The sequence below is a fragment of the Girardinichthys multiradiatus genome, chromosome 19, assembly GCF_021462225.1.
Source record: "Girardinichthys multiradiatus isolate DD_20200921_A chromosome 19, DD_fGirMul_XY1, whole genome shotgun sequence".
Taxonomy (NCBI): domain Eukaryota; kingdom Metazoa; phylum Chordata; class Actinopteri; order Cyprinodontiformes; family Goodeidae; genus Girardinichthys; species Girardinichthys multiradiatus.
Genome location: NC_061811.1, coordinates 3,215,520 through 3,232,190, shown reverse-complemented (window position 1 = coordinate 3,232,190; position 16,671 = coordinate 3,215,520). Strand labels below are relative to the sequence as shown.

At 42.0% G+C, this 16,671-nt stretch overlaps 1 protein-coding gene across 1 annotated transcript; it reads left to right on the top strand.

Moving 5' to 3' along the window:
• Nucleotides 1-340: 340 nt before the first annotated feature.
• On the top strand, nucleotides 341-4,228 carry bdkrb2 (bradykinin receptor B2). The gene is made up of 2 exons (XM_047345696.1): nucleotides 341-457; nucleotides 2,821-4,228. The coding sequence occupies exons 1-2, from the start codon at nucleotides 438-440 to the stop codon at nucleotides 3,857-3,859; spliced, it is 1,059 nt and encodes a 352-aa protein (XP_047201652.1). The 5' UTR covers nucleotides 341-437; the 3' UTR covers nucleotides 3,860-4,228.
• Nucleotides 4,229-16,671: the final 12,443 nt, after the last annotated feature.

Here is a 16,671-nt window from a genome sequence, read left to right as displayed (position 1 = left end):
TGTGATGGACTGACTGTACTTCTGGTGTTCCTGCTGGAGATAGGTAACACTACCCTGAACAGGCTGATGCAGATGTAGACAACTGATGATACAAGATAAACACCAAATATTGCTTTACCCCATTATGTAAAAACCTACAGTTAGAAGCTTCTTTTTTTCTCATCCACTTAGATAAGGCAACCATAAAACATCGTTCAGATTTCAAACTATGCAAGATTAGAAACTGGAAAGCTTCTTGCTGTGAGGAGGACAGAGAAAGACCTGAGAGCCAATCATCAGTCCTGTAGAGCACTGACTGAACTATAAACTCGGCCTGCCTTTTGGCTGACATCACACTAATTGCAGTTTACTCAAAAGGAGCGAGTCACTGACAGACACAGCAGAGTGAGACAGTTTGCTTGTGACTGGGAAGCAGAGCATCTGGACCCACAGGAGAAATGACTCTTTCGGCTACAAGGTACAAGATCTTAAAGCTTTAAAACATTTTATCTGAGCTGTGAAGATGTTGTTTCTGTTGGAGATAAGGAGATCAGGAAATATGTTTGGCTTGATTAAAATGTGTTCATGTACGGAAGGAAATTTATCAGTTCTGAAATATTTTATAGTCAGTAAAATATTGAGATATAACATTTTGTATTTGAATTTCTGTTTTAATTGAAAACATTCATATTTTTATATACAAAATCTTGAACAAATGTACTAAAAATTGTGGATAAAGTAGAAGAAAACTTCAAAAAAATCAAACATTAGATTCTTCTTCCCTCTTAAAATGCAGTTCAGTTAAAAATATTTTATGTAACAAAGGTTTGATGTTACAAACACATCAAACAGCTGAAAGAGAAGCAGGAGAATCTCATTACACAAACACACCCAGCCTGTTGCTCATTACTGCAATATGGCAATTTCTACTTCATGAATCACAATCAGGTAAAACAATTATGTATGGCATGTGACTGACAGCTATATTTTCCATGTGCAACAGAGGAAACAGTAATCAGTTTAATTCTTACAGGTTTACATACAACAGGAAGAGAGAAGGTCTGGTCCCAGGGGGTTTTACCTCACCAAAAACAGCAGCCCTGCAGGCTCTGTCCTCAGCAACTGTTCTGTCAAGGCCATGAACTCGCCCTGTAATCTACAGGGGTTGGACAATGAAACTGAAACACCTGGTTTTAGACCACAATAATTTATTAGTATGGTGTAGGGTCTCCTTTTGCGGCCAATTCGTCTTGGGAATGACATATACAGGTCCTGCACAGTGGTCAGAGGGATTTTAAGCCATTCTTCTTGCAGGATAGTGGCCAGGTCACTACATGATACTGGTGGAGGAAAACGTTTCCTAACTCGCTCCTCCAAAACACCCCAAAGTGGCTCAATAATATTTAGGACAGTTCTGGTGGAAACAGGAGAGTCGAGGTTCACATTTAATTCTGCCGTGATTTGGACAGCCGTGGTTTTATGTTTTTTGGATACAATCCGGGTTAGCACCCGAACATCCCTTTCAGACAGCTTCCTCTTGCGTCCACAGTTAATCCTGTTGGATGTCGTTCATCCTTCTTGGTGGTATGCTGACATTACCCTGGATACCGTGGCTCTTGATACATCACAAAGACTTGCTGTCTTGGTCACAGATGCGCCAGCAAGACGTGCACCAACAATTTGTCCTCTTTTGAACTCTGATATGTCACCCATAATGTTGTGTGCATTTCAATATTTTGACCAAAACTGTGCTCTTACCCTGCTAATTGAACCTTCACACTCTGCTCTTACTGGTGCAATGTGCAATCAATGAAGACTGGCTACCAGGCTGGTCCAATTTAGCCATGAAACCTCCCACACTAAAATGACAAGTGTTTCAGTTTCATTGTCCAACCCCTGTAGATTTCCACAGTGGTCAGAGGCACTCCCAAAAAGTCGCCACAGCAGATCTCATGACTGGACTGTATAATCAAAAATATACAAAGTTTGTTTGGAAAGCTGTGGCACTATTTCAGCACGCACTCAGATTAGCCAGACCGTTGCTGAAGTTAATACAAATAAAAAATATCAGAATCACCCACATTTATCTTTAAGAAAAAGTTTGAACTCTCACATTTTGTCACATTTCAACCTTAGTGTAGTTTTGGGGGGAATTTATGTGCTGAACCAACACAAGGTAGTTCATAATTGTGAAGTGGAGGGTAAATGATAAAAAGGTTTCAGATGATTTACAGTTCAAATCTGAAAAGTGCGGTGGGAGTTTGTATTTAGTCCCCTCTACACGTTTTAGAACCAACTTTCTTTGCAGCTATAGCTTGAGGTTTTTGGGGGTATGCATATTCATCAAGTATCTCTGCAGCTCCTCCAGAGTAACCACAGGGCTCTCGGCTGCTTCTCTGATTAATGCTGTCCTTGTTCGGCCTTTCAGTTTAGGTGTATGGTCATGTGTCGGTATGTTTGCAGTTGTAACATCTTCTTGCGGCTTCAGATGATGGATTACATGGAGCTTGTGTGATTTGTTTTAGGTGTCAGAGTAAAGGAGGTTGAAAACAAATGCATGGCCCTGAGTTTTACTTATAAACGTTGTGAAAACCACGTGTCCTTTTCCTTTCACTTCACATTTATAAACTACTTTGGGTTGGTTTATCAATTAATTGAATTGATGCGCTTACATTACATTGACTTTTGTGATTGAGATGCAACAAAATGTGAACATGTTTTTTAAGAATAATATCTGGAGTGATAGCTTCAATCTAGACAGAATGCTAATGAGCTTTAAAATCTATTTATATACTAATCAAATAGAAAGAATTATGTGCTGTATATTATTGTTCTTTACAGCATCCCTGACTTCAGCACCACAGCATGGTATGAAGACCATAAAGACACCAATGATACTAACTGTCCTGATCCAGAGGCCTGGGAATGGATCTACATCAGTGGGCCCGTGTATATTCTGATTATCAGTGTCCTGGGAATCCTATTTAACCTCTTCGTCCTGCTGGTTTTCTGCCTCCACAAGAAGCACTGTACAGTCGCTGAGATCTACCTGAGCAATCTGGCTGCTGCGGATCTAGTTCTGGTGTCCTGTTTGCCTTTCTGGGCTGTAAACATTGCTAATAATTTCGAGTGGCCTTTTGGACAGTTCATGTGCAAAATTGTCAATGTGGGTATCAAAATAAATGTCTACTGCAGCATCTATTTCCTCGTTCTGGTTGGTATAGATCGATATTTGGCGCTGGTGCATGCTTTGTCGCATGGAAGAATGCGCAGGCCAAAATATGCTAAACTAGGCTGCCTGCTGACGTGGGGTTTTGGCTTGTTGCTCAGCATTCCCACTTTCATCTTTAGGGAAGTGAGACATTTTCCAAAGTATGGAGTTCATGCCTGCTACCTGGAATACCCAAGCCTCACTGTTGAGATGCTCTATGATGGAATGTTGCTGATCCTTAGCTTCATCGTTCCTATTTCAATCATCTTGTTCTGCACTTTGAGGATCATTCGGGCCCTAAAAAACCAGTCAATAGAGAGGTTCAACGCTGAGAAGACAGAGCAGAAGGCCACCATCTTGGTGCTGGTGGTCCTCCTGGCCTTCCTCGTTTGCTGGGTGCCGTTCCACCTCATCAACATTTTGAACATCCTGGCACGAGCCGAGGTCCTGAAAGGGTGTCACCTGACGTCTGCTTTGGATGTCTGCAACCAGATCTTCACCTACCTAGGCTTCTTCAACAGCGTCCTCAACCCAGTCCTGTACGTCATTGTTGGAAAGAACTTCAGGAAAAAAGTTCGGGAACTCATTAAGCAGTGGAGCATTAAGAGAACAACCACATCTGAGTCCACTCGCTCAAATTTATCTTCCACACTCAAGACTTTAGTTTGAAATATCTGTCAAATGATGGACCTTACAGAAAGATGACTGTACAGAGATAATATTTAAATCAGACACCATGTTTATTATTAAAATGCATCTGGTTTGGATCTAACTTGCAGGATATTGTTCAGTCAGATATTTTGTTTCACTTATATAAACTATAATGCATAAGTTTCTTTACCATTCTGTTTTTTGTTGTGTTAAAAATTGGTTCATGTGTTGCAAATATTAAAGTTGTATATGTGATAGTTGTGTTTTGTAAACAGTTTCTGTGAAATAATGTCTGTAAATATGCTTTTCCTACTTAAATTTCCAACTAAACAAAGTTGTTTTCCTCATTCACAAAGCAGTAAATAAAATATGCATTATAACTTAAAACTAGTGGAAAATCTATTCTGGCTTTAAATGGCTAAAGTAGGTATGGAGACTGACAACAACAGCTTGCTAAGGCTTTCTGATGTCTCTGACACACTCTTTCTGCAGTTACAACAGATTTTCCAGCGGTGACACACAAGCATGCCAGTTTGTGGTCAGCACAGACATCGACCGTCTCGTTTTATATTTCTATCCCCACAACCATCCAACGGCGCAGTATCAACTTATTGTGGGCTGTGGGTGAGGGTACAGCCTTTGCTGACTTTATAAATGGAGACAAAGTTTGGCAGAAAGGAAAGCAAGCCTTACCACACGTGCCACGGATGACAGTAGTTGAGAAAATAAAAAAAATGATTCAGACAGAAAACCTCAAATGGAAAAATATGTTCATAATATGCAGAGTTTGTCTTCTTCTCATGTCAGTTTTGTTTACCTTTTATGAATCTGCAGCCATATTTTTACCTCTCTTCTGTAAAAGCTAAAACTGAACTGTATTAAAGACTGACTGCTGTCTTAGGGCCATATTTAATGGTTTTTATGTGTACGTTCATCGTCTGTGTTAGTTTTACCTTCATGCCTTCCTGATCAGAACTGCATTATACCTATGACCATGAATGATAGCAACACTTGTTTCAAACATTTTTTCTTCCTGATGTGCTTACATTACCTGGTGATGAAAAACAGCCCCAGTCTGTGGACTGCAGATAATTTCATCCAGAACCGAAGGAAAACGTTCTACATTTCACAAGAAAGGCACTGAGATTCTACCTATGACACATCTGGAGGTGGTTCAACATGAATAAATAGAAAAAAATGTTATTCGGGTTTTATAAACATGGCAAGACTGAGTATCAGGGATGGCAATGGTAAACTAAACAACTGGGTCCGCCAAGATAAAGAAAACATAACTATAAAACTCTTGAAATCCCAAATACAGATTCAGCTGAAGCCCATAAATGTTTACAAATTGTGGAAAAATAAGGATTTTACCACAAAAAATAATAACTTCACACACCTGCAGGGCCAAGGTGAATGACATCTGATGATAAGGATGAGGAACCAAACTCTTAAAAAAAAATAACTCATGACATTCTATATCTTTTCTATTTCTTTTTCATTTTCAAAACATGCAACTGTGACAGTCCACGGTTAACCCAGATTGTTGTCACAAAATCGTCTCAAACTGCTTTTGGTCTCAGAGCAGGCAAGACTGTATATGAATCCTACTAATACTTGTTGATGTATATTCTACAGATGCCAAGGATCATACCTGGAAGGAGTTTGTTGCCATCTAGCAGTCAGACTTAAGCAAAATCACACATAATTTTGCTAATTACCATACAAAATTGTTAAATGTTAATCTGATGTGTTGTATTCAAATAAACCTCAATTTAATTTAACATCAGCCTGACAGCAAAACCACAAAACGTTTTTACATGATTTTAAATAAATAAAGGTTGCATACCTTCTGACGTCTTGTGTGATAGTAAACTACTGATCGGTGCATCCATTGATTTTGATTTTTTTCTCTTTATTCACAGGTCTTTAAGGAAAGTCCTGCTTCAAATGGAGCAAAACATGTGAGTCATATGTGGGAAACATAAAAACTTGGATGACATTACATTTTCAGCTTCTAAATTCAGACAAGACAGAAGTTGTCGTCTTTGAGTCTTTAAAAAAGAAACTGCTTAGTCAATCACTTAACCTGGATGGCATTAAACTGACGTCCGGTAATAAAGTAAAAAACCTTGGTGTTATTTTTGACCAGGACATGTCATTTACATCCCATATTAAACAGGTTTCTAGGATTTCCTTCTTTCATCTCCGGAACATTGCCAAAATTAGAAATATCCTGTCCAGGAGTGACGCTGAAAAACTAGTCCATGCATTTGTTACTTCAAGGCTGGACTATTGTAATTCTTTACTATCAGGATGTCCACAAAATGCAGTTAAAAGCCTTCAGCTGATTCAAAATGCTGCAGCAAGAGTTCTGATGAAAATTAAAAAGAGAGATCATATTTCTCCTATTTTAGCTTCCCTTCATTGGCTCCCTGTTAAATCCAGAATAGAATTTAAAATTCTCCTCCTCACATATAAAGCCCTTAATGATCTAGCTCCATCATACATCAGAGATCTGATTGGTCCATATGTTCCTAACAGAGCACTTCATTCTCAGACTGCAGGTTTACTGGTGGTTCCTAGAGTCTCTAGAAGTAGAATGGGAGGCAGATCCTTTAGTTATCAGGCTCCTCTCCTGTGGAACCAGCTCCCAGTTTTAGTCCGTGAGGCAGACACCCTGTCTACTTTTAAGGCTAGGCTTAAAACTTTCCTTTTTAATAAAGCTTATAGTTAGAGTGGCTTAGTTTATCCTGAGCTATCTCTGTAGTTATGCTGCTATAGGCTTAGGCTGCTGGAGGACATAATGACCACTTTCACCCTCTTCACTACATTCTCACACTACTCTCCAATTTTGCATTATTTGCTGGTATTTCAGCTTTTAACTTTGTTCTCTCTTTTCTCTTCCTAGAAGCTACACCTGGCCTGACTTTGTGTCTACCTGTGACACCTTTCTGGAGAGTGGCATCATCCAAGCTTCTGCTGGCAACAACTTAATGCTCACCTTCTACCGATGACCCACATGGCCCTGTCTTTCAGTGTTTAACCCTTTCTCTCTCCTAGACATGGTGATTGACTGAGCTTCTACTGTAACTAACTCTATGTTCTCTCTTTCAGACTCTAACCTTGAAAACTGGCTCAGAGTTTATCTGTTCTTTCTTTCTAGGTGAAATGACTAAAGGAGCTACATCCATTAACATTTACTTTTCCTTCCCATAGAAAGTACTCCTGGATCAGTGCTTCTTTGTTCTCTTTGTGTCTCTGCTCTGTTCTCTCTAACCTCCAGTCGGTCGTGGCGGATGGCCGCTCACACTGAGCCTGGTTCTGGTTCTGCTGGTGGTTTCTTCCTGTTAAAAGGGAGTTTTTCCTCTCCACTGTCGCTACATGCATGCTCAGTATGAAGGATTGCTGCAAAGTCAACGCCAGTGACTGTCCACTGTCTCTACATGCTCATCCAGGAGGAGTGAATGCTGCAAGTCACTGACTGGATGCAATCTGCTGGGTTTCCTTAGATAGAAAAACGTTTTATCCAATTTGAATAAATAACTGAATCTGACTGAACTGTTCAATTGTTAGGATTAATTGGAATGAATGAGTTGAAATCTATATAATTCGATTTTCTTGACTAAGCCCATTTTAAAGTTACCCACCTTTCACACAATGCAACAGGAAACAACACTCCCCAATTATTTTGACCTCTGCCTTCCTCCCTTCCTGTTGGATGGAGTAAGGGGGAGTCAGGTTTAGACTAAAACGGCTCAGTTATGGTTGAGGTGGAAACACACCCTCCATTTCTGCTACCTGTATGACCCCTTCTCTTTTCCAATGGTTATAATCAGTCTGACAGAGAGAGGTACCCCCAATCCTTGTGGTTTTTAGTATAACAATGGCCACCAGTGGGCTCTAGATGGACAAACTTTATCAGTTTATTATTTTACTTAGTACCCCTACACATACTCGTACTCGTCGTCTTCCGCTTATCCGGGACCGGGTCGCGGGGGCAGCAGACGCAGCAGAGATGCCCAGACGTCCCTCTCTCCAGACACCTCCTCCAGCTCCTCCGGGTGGAGCCCAAGGCATTCCCAGGCCAGCCGAGAGACATAGTCCCTCCAGCGTGTCCTGGGCCGTCCCCTGGGCCTCCTCCCGTTGGAACGTGCCTGGAACACCTCCCAAGGAAGGCGTCCAGGAGGCATCCGGTATAGATGCCCGAGCCACCTCAACTGGCTCCTCTTGATGTGGAGGAGCAGCAGCTCCTACTCCGAGCCCCTCCCGGATGGCCGAGCTCCTCACCCTATCTCTAAGGGAGTGCCCGGCCACCCTACGGAGGAAGCTCATTTCAGCCGCTTGTATCCGGGATCTCATTCTTTCGGGCATGACCCAAAGTTCATGGCCATAGGTGAGGGTAGGAACGTAGACCGACCGGTAAATCGAGAGCTTTGCTTTTCGGCTCAGCTCTCTCTTCACCACAACGGACCGGCACGGCGCCCCCATTACTGTGGCAGCCGCACCGATCCGTCTGTCGATCTCCCGCTCCATTTTTCCCTCACTCGTGAACAAGACCCCGAGATACTTAAACTCCTCCACTTGAGGCAGGAACTCCCCTCCAACCTGAAGAGGACAAGCCACCCTTTTCCGGTCGAGTACCATGGCCTCGGACTTGGAGGAGCTGATCTTCATCCCAGCCACTTCACACTTGGCTGCGAACCGCCACAGCGCATGCTGTAGGTCTTGGCTAGAGGGGGCCAGCAGGTCCACGTCATCTGCAAAAAGAAGAGACGAAATCCACTGGTCCCCAAACCAGACCCAACTCTGGCCCTTGGCTGCACCTAGAAATCCTGTCCATAAAAGTTATGAACAGGACCGGTAACAAAGGGCAGCCCTGCCGGAGTCCAACATGCATCGGGAACAGGTCCGACTTAGTGCCGGCAATGCGGACCAAACTCCTGCTCCGCTTGTACAGGGACCGGATGGCCCCTAATAAAGGGCCCCCGATTCCATACTCCTGGAGCACCCCCCACAGGGCATCACGAGGGACACAGTCGAATGCCTTCTCCAGGTCCACAAAACACATGTGAACCGGTTGGGCAAACTCCCAAGAACACTCGAGTACCCTGTAGAGGGTATAGAGCTGGTCCAGTGTTCCACGGCCGGGACGAAAACCACACTGCTCCTGCTTCTTATGAAGGGTGACCACCACCCCAGTCTGCCAGTCCAGAGGCACTGTCCTCGACCGCCACGCAATGTTGAAGAGGCGTGTCAACCATGACAGCCCCACAACATCCAGAGACTTGAGGTACTCAGGGCGGATCTCATCCACCCCCGAAGTCTTGCCACCGAGGAGCTTTTTAACCACCTCGGTGACTTCAGCCTGGGTGATGGACGAGTCCAACCCTGAGTCCTCAGCCTCTGTTTCCACCAGGGAATGCGTGATGGCAGGATTGAGGAGATCCTCGAAGTACTCCTTCCACCGCCCGATAATGTCCTCAGTTGAGGTCAGCAGTCTCCCACCCCCACTAAAGTCAAGTAAAAATTTACAATTTAGTAAAAACATGCTGTGAGCTGGTTGAACTGATCTGTCAGAGCCTGGGAGTCCATGTATTGTTTCTACCTGCTGCCAACACTTACTCACCACTAGATGCCGCCAAGATCCTCTGGTGTGGAGGGTAACAGGCATGCCGCATTTCCATCAACCTGGAGAAGTATAAGAAGGTGGAGCTGTCAGCAATCCAGTGCCTGAGTGTTAACCTGTCTGGTAACTCCTATGGCCAAGCCTTGTATTCTCAGTCCATAGTTTATGTTCAAAGTCTTACATTTTTTGTGCTCCTTCCTCAGGAATCCTCAAGTCCTGGTTTCATGCTCTTGTGACCTTCAGCTCTGGCTCAAAGTCCTCAGTTTTGGATCCTGCCTCAGCCTAAGTACTCAAACCTCAGAAGAAACCTAGTTTTGTTTAATTTCCAGCTGAAAGTTCAATACCAATTCCTCCAGGCAAGCAAACCCTGCTCACCCTCCACCAAGTGTTCACCAAAGACTCATCAGAACTACTCACCGTCATCCTGGACAATTCACCTTGTTCCGCAGCAGCATTTGTTCAGTCCTCCCAGGCCCCGTATCATTCCTCCATGCCAGCCTCTATTCATCAAAACAGTAAGCTCAGATCTTGCATTATTTCCCAGTACCCCGTTTATCCCCAGAGATCTTACCTGTCCTCCTTTCCTGTACAGTGCTGTGCTTCCAGTCCCGGTTCCAGTCCAACTTGCATAACATGTCTATTAAACTTTTCTCCTGCCTCCTGAGTGTCATTCTGCATGTGGGTCAAATCTGTAAAGAACAATATGACAAGACCTCTGATACAAATGTATATTTTGATTAGTAAATGACAAAGGAAACCTTTTCAGTTTAACAGTTGATGATGATGATTGGTTGTTGCAGTTCTACAGGTCCTTCTCAAAATATTAGCATATTGTGATAAAGTTCATTATTTTCCATAATGTCATGATGAAAATTTAACATTCATATATTTTAGATTCATTGCACACTAACTGAAATATTTCAGGTCTTTTATTGTCTTAATACGGATGATTTTGGCATACAGCTCATGAAAACCCAAAATTCCTATCTCACAAAATTAGCATATTTCATCCGACCAATAAAAGAAAAGTGTTTTTAATACAAAAAACGTCAACCTTCAAATAATCATGTACAGTTATGCACTCAATACTTGGTCGGGAATCCTTTGGCAGAAATGACTGCTTCAATGCGGCGTGGCATGGAGGCAATCAGCCTGTGGCACTGCTGAGGTCTTATGGAGGCCCAGGATGCTTCGATAGCGGCCTTTAGCTCATCCAGAGTGTTGGGTCTTGAGTCTCTCAACGTTCTCTTCACAATATCCCACAGATTCTCTATGGGGTTCAGGTCAGGAGAGTTGGCAGGCCAATTGAGCACAGTGATACCATGGTCAGTAAACCATTTACCAGTGGTTTTGGCACTGTGAGCAGGTGCCAGGTCGTGCTGAAAAATGAAATCTTCATCTCCATAAAGCTTTTCAGCAGATGGAAGCATGAAGTGCTCCAAAATCTCCTGATAGCTAGCTGCATTGACCCTGCCCTTGATAAAACACAGTAGACCAACACCAGCAGCTGACACGGCACCCCAGACCATCACTGACTGTGGGTACTTGACACTGGACTTCTGGCATTTTGGCATTTCCTTCTCCCCAGTCTTCCTCCAGACTCTGGCACCTTGATTTCCGAATGACATGCAGAATTTGCTTTCATTCGAAAAAAGTACTTTGGACCACTGAGCAACAGTCCAGTGCTGCTTCTCTGTAGCCCAGGTCAGGCACTTCTGCCGCTGTTTCTGGTTCAAAAGTGGCTTGACCTGGGGAATGCGGCACCTGTAGCCCATTTCCTGCACACGCCTGTGCACGGTGGCTCTGGATGTTTCTACTCCAGACCCAGTCCACTGCTTCCGCAGGTCCCCCAAGGTCTGGAATCGGCCCTTCTCCACAATCTTCCTCAGGGTCCGGTCACCTCTTCTCATTGTGCAGCGTTTTCTGCCACACTTTTTCCTTCCCACAGACTTCCCACTGAGGTGCCTTGATACAGCACTCTGGGAACAGCCTATTTGTTCAGAAATGTCTTACCCTCTTGCTTGAGGGTGTCAATAGTGGCCTTCTGGACAGCAGTCAGGTCGGCAGTCTTACCCATGATTGGGGTTTTGAGTGATGAACCAGGCTGGGAGTTTTAAAGGCCTCAGGAATCTTTTGCAGGTGTTTAGAGTTAACTCGTTGATTCAGATGATTAGGTTCATAGCTCGTTTAGAGACCCTTTTAATGATATGCTAATTTTGTGAGATAGGAATTTTGGGTTTTCATGAGCTGTATGCCAAAATCATCCGTATTAAGACAATAAAAGACCTGAAATATTTCAGTTAGTGTGCAATGAATCTAAAATATATGAATGTTAAATTTTCATCATGACATTATGGAAAATAATGAACTTTATCACAATATGATAATATTTTGAGAAGGACCTTTATATGCAAATGAGGGCAGACTAAATAATGGTCAAAGACTTGATCACTGAGAGATTCCACTAATTTGAAAAAAAATCAGCAAAGACATTGGTGTTGATGGTAATAGTAATATTTGAATTAACAATAATCATTGCTATCATTTTGTGCTTTACTTTTATTTATATATCATAAAACTCATAAAACTTCCCCCAACTCCTGAGCAGACAAAGGGTTATAAAACTTTTGGCGGCAAGCTAGCGAGCAGTGAGGTTGGAGACAAAGGAAAATGGAGAATTTACCATGAAGTTATTTTAACAGTCCAGTCTTACAACGCACCTGCGTTGACTCTCAGGTGGTAAAACACGCACAGAGCTGGCACAGCGGCTTCAGACATCAACACAACACATCAAAGTTTCAATAACAAGGTTACATGCACATATCATTCAGAACACATGAGATCGCTTCTACAACCTCTGACCCTGCCCAGGGTCAGAGGTTGACCCTGGGCAATATTTCTTTATTTCTAATAAAGAAATAAAAATAAAAGATGGGTTTTACTTGGTGAAGTTTCCTTCTGGGTCAGCAAGTGGGAGGGAAAGATGGGGGGTTGAAGCGTTGCTGCGTGTCCGCAGTTAAACTCCAAGGAAGCGGTCAGTCCCATCCTTTGGCCTTCTTGACGAAAAGGAAAAATAGGATCTGACCATCAAAGTCGACTAGGGATTAAAACACGGTGGCGGTTCGTTTCCTCGAACTCCGTGTTTTTAGTTACGTGTTAAACTCACGTCTTCGATCGGCAAAGTGAAATTTCTGGCCTTCCTAGTCCAGAAACCTCAGTTGTGAATTGTTCGTTGTCCAACGAGAGAGAGAAAATAAAGACTCCACGTGGGACCTCTTCTTCTCCAGAGGATGCTTCAGTTGCGTGGTAACCGTGTCAAGATTTCCAGCTGAAGGCGGGGTTTTTCAACATGGAGGCCTCCATATATAGCGCCCTGTGACGTCAGACTTGGGGCGTGTCATATCAGCCGCCATGTCCTGGATACAAAATGGCCGAAAGCACCAGGAGGCCTGGTGTCTGTGTAAGTAGTCCAATATTCAGCAACAAGTGGTCCAACAACATCCAAGGCTTTTTCAAAGAGCCGTTGTAGATGCTGATGGCTGTGGGGAGGAAAGATCTCCTGTAGCGCTCCGTCTTACAGCAGATCTGAAGAAGCCTCTGACTGAAGACACTCTGTTGTTGTAGAACAGTCTCATGAACAGGATGCTCAGGGTTCTCCATAATGTAATTTTTTAAAATAAAAAATCCTTCTTTGCACAATGATCTCCAGAGGAACAGAGCCAGCCTTCTTTATTAGCTTGCTGAGCTTTTTAAAGTCCATGGCTCTGATGCTGCTACCCCAGCAGATGATAGAGAAGAGATGGAGTATCTGGAGTATATGACAAAGCAAATCAGGTTGAATTGTGATACATGTTCTGGAGAAATCGAAGAACATTATCCTCACATTGCAGCTGGCTTTGTCCAGATGACAGTGGGTTTGTTGTAGTAAGTGTATGATGGCATCTTAGACTCCAACTCCACAGCAATAAGCAAACTGAAGGCCAGGCTAAGGTTTTTGTAATGAAACATTAAATATCTACATCAAGGTTTGACAAGAATAAGGCTTTGTTTCTCTCTGTTTGTCACAACAAAAACAGGTGCCTCTGCCTGAGCTGTTGAGTTTCAATAACTGCTCTTTTTAAAAGTTATGAACTAAAACATTACAAAGCTTTTATTTACAAATGTGTCAACTTTTTCTTCTGATGTGAATATTAACAGACAGGCTGGTTGTATCTTTGTTGTACTGAGTAAAATCAGCTGGTTGTGGCTGTTTATTTCACCATTTTTACGTCCCCTCTATGGTTGTCTAAACTACAGAAAATGAAGCATTTAATGGAGCCTACAAAGTTTGGATAAGCTGCTAAACTTTGAAACTGTTGGTGTTTTCTGTCAACTGTAGAAATAAGGACAAACTACCTCAGATTGCAGATAGAGCAACGAGGAAAAAAATCCTGTTACATCATTTTCTACTTCTGTTCATCCAGTTTAACCTTCAGACCTTAGGAAGACACTAAAGACTCAACATTTTTACTGTACATTTTGTATCTTCACACTGATTTCTGTGTCAGATAAATAAGAAAACAAGTATGCATACCAAGGGTTGTTGCTACTGCCACCTGCTGACAGCATGAAAACACACACCTCACAGGACATTTAAGATGCTGAGTATAAATAGGAAGCTCTTCTCATATTTGTTTTGGATCTATAATAGATTTGCCTGTGAAAAGCATCACAACCATGAGCATTAAGGCCACATCTGACTGTGCCTTCATCTTCTGTTCAACATGGTAGTGTGAACATCTGATCTAAAATTCACTGAACAAGGTCTGTAGATGTTCTCCTTGCAGGCTGATGATATATGCTGCCATCACCACTTGAAAGTCCAGCAGCATCAGACCTTGAATCTCCATTAATGTTCACTGTTTAGAAATCTCACTTAGTTTTACATCTTACTCTGGAAGATGGAAAATGTTTTAATCTTTCAGTCGATTATGTAACAATTTATTCAACTTTATTGTTGTTGCAAAACAGAAAAGAGTAAATTAAAATGTGATGGCAATAATAAAGCAATATTCTGTTTTTATATGACTTACATGATGTCTTTATCGATTGCCACGGCATCATGTGGTTTATCTCTTCACACTTAAAATTCAAACTGTGAGACCATTAAAGCAACACAGGCATTTTACCTTCTGTTAGGGTTTTTAATACTTTTATATTGTTTATCACTTGTGTCTGCTCTAAGTGCTTTCTTCCCCCACATGTCATAGACAAAGAGATAAGAGAGAAGGGTGATTTATGCTATTATCAGCAACATCTAGGGACTGGCACCAATCCTCACTCCTTTCTCTCTGCTTAAAATCAAGACACATGAACCCTAACCTTTCACACACACACACACACACACCCTGAATGTTTGTTGAACTATGTGTGGATCTCTGGGAACAGCCTGACGTCGAGTTAAGCGCTGCCGCACAGCCGCATCTAGGCCTGGTGGCTGAAAGTCCCGGTGTGTGACATTCGCATCTGGCCGGTGGGTTATCGTCTTGCTCGATGCCAGGTGACTCTGGGAGGTCCGACAGAGTCACCTGAAAGTCAACTCAGAGGTGAGACGGTTTTAAAATACAGTATATAAGATAAGAGTAAGCGCTATAGAAATAAAAGAAGAAAAGTACTTAAAAGTCGGTAGTGTGTCGCCGTAAGGACACTGCATTGGGAAGGTTTTATTTCGCCGCAAGGAAATAGCGATAAATTTACGTAGGATCTCACCTTAAGGAGATCAGAAACGACTAGGTAATTCCGCCGTAAAGTGAACTGGATAATTTGGTTGGTAACATTTCACCATAAGGAAATGAAATTAAATGTTGAATAATAAGGGAGCTCATAAACTAAGCTAGGTCGACCATACATATTGCTGAAGGTAAATAAATATGTTAAAATACTAACTGTGTGAGAGCTGTTGTGTGTTTGGAGGACTAAACATTTTTGGAAGAATCTTAGCAAGATTCTATTGGTCCTGTTTTCTTTTGCCCAGATTAAAAATACCTTTTATCTGGGACATTCATACTCTACAAATATATCTGGGTGAGAAGTTGCTCTGTATTATTATTATTATTTATTTTTTATTACACATTAACCATCATCACCTAAAAAATGAAAGGAAAAGGTGGGGATGATTGTGTTAAACGTGCTTTAATTTGGGAAGATAAGTTTGGTTTTTCACAGAGTGGAAGTTTGAGTGTAAATAAGTTAAATAGTTTAAATAGTTTGAAGAATTAGTTTTGCATACAGGATCATTGGTGATTTATTAGATTGAAAGTTTTCCCTGGTGCCATTAAGCTAGCTGACAGTTCAAGATATGACAAAAGTAAGGAATATATTTTTGATAAAGAATCAGAGTTATGATTTCATATTTGACAGGAATTATTTATTTGATTAAATTTGTACAGTGTATGCATCTGAATTACATTAGATGTCCATTAATCTAATACTTATCTTCATACAAGACAAATCAGGATGATATGTGACTAATTTCTAAGTGAGACATTGATGAACTGAATAATTAAAGTTTGTGTTTTGTTGTTAATGGAACTGAATTGCAGTTAAAAACATCTGGATTTTCTTTATGTTGTTTTCGTTAAATTCATAGAGACACATAGTTATGTCAGAATTCATTTCTTTGGTTCTAGGTAATGTGATCTTGGTTACTAGAACATTTTTGTGCAGACTTTTTGCTGGATTGTCGCATGGGTTGGACCCTGCGCCAGAAGAGGAGAATGTCAGAATAAAGTAACATGGAGATATTGCCAAGATAATTTTTTTTTTCCGTGAAGATAGGATGTTGTTTTACTGTCAAAACCTGTCCACTGTGTTTTCTCAAGTTTCACAGATGGTGAAGGCTGCATTACCAGAAACAGCCACTTCCACCCTCCAGTCCTTTATTCCTGGCGACTGGATTCTGGTCAGAGAATTTAGGAGAAAACACAGGAAGTCCAGGTGCTGGAATGGCCCATATCAGATCCTACTAGACACCCAGGAAAGCTGCAGGAAAGCTCCAGCTCCTACAGCTTCATCTGGCTTCCAGGACAAGTCATCTTCCAACTGGATCATCCACGGCCTGAAAGGTGTGAGGATAGCGGACCACCACAAGACAAAGAACTGTAAGCTGATCACTGGCGAGTGATTGAAGAGGTGGTTGAAGAACACTGTTCTTACAAGGGCA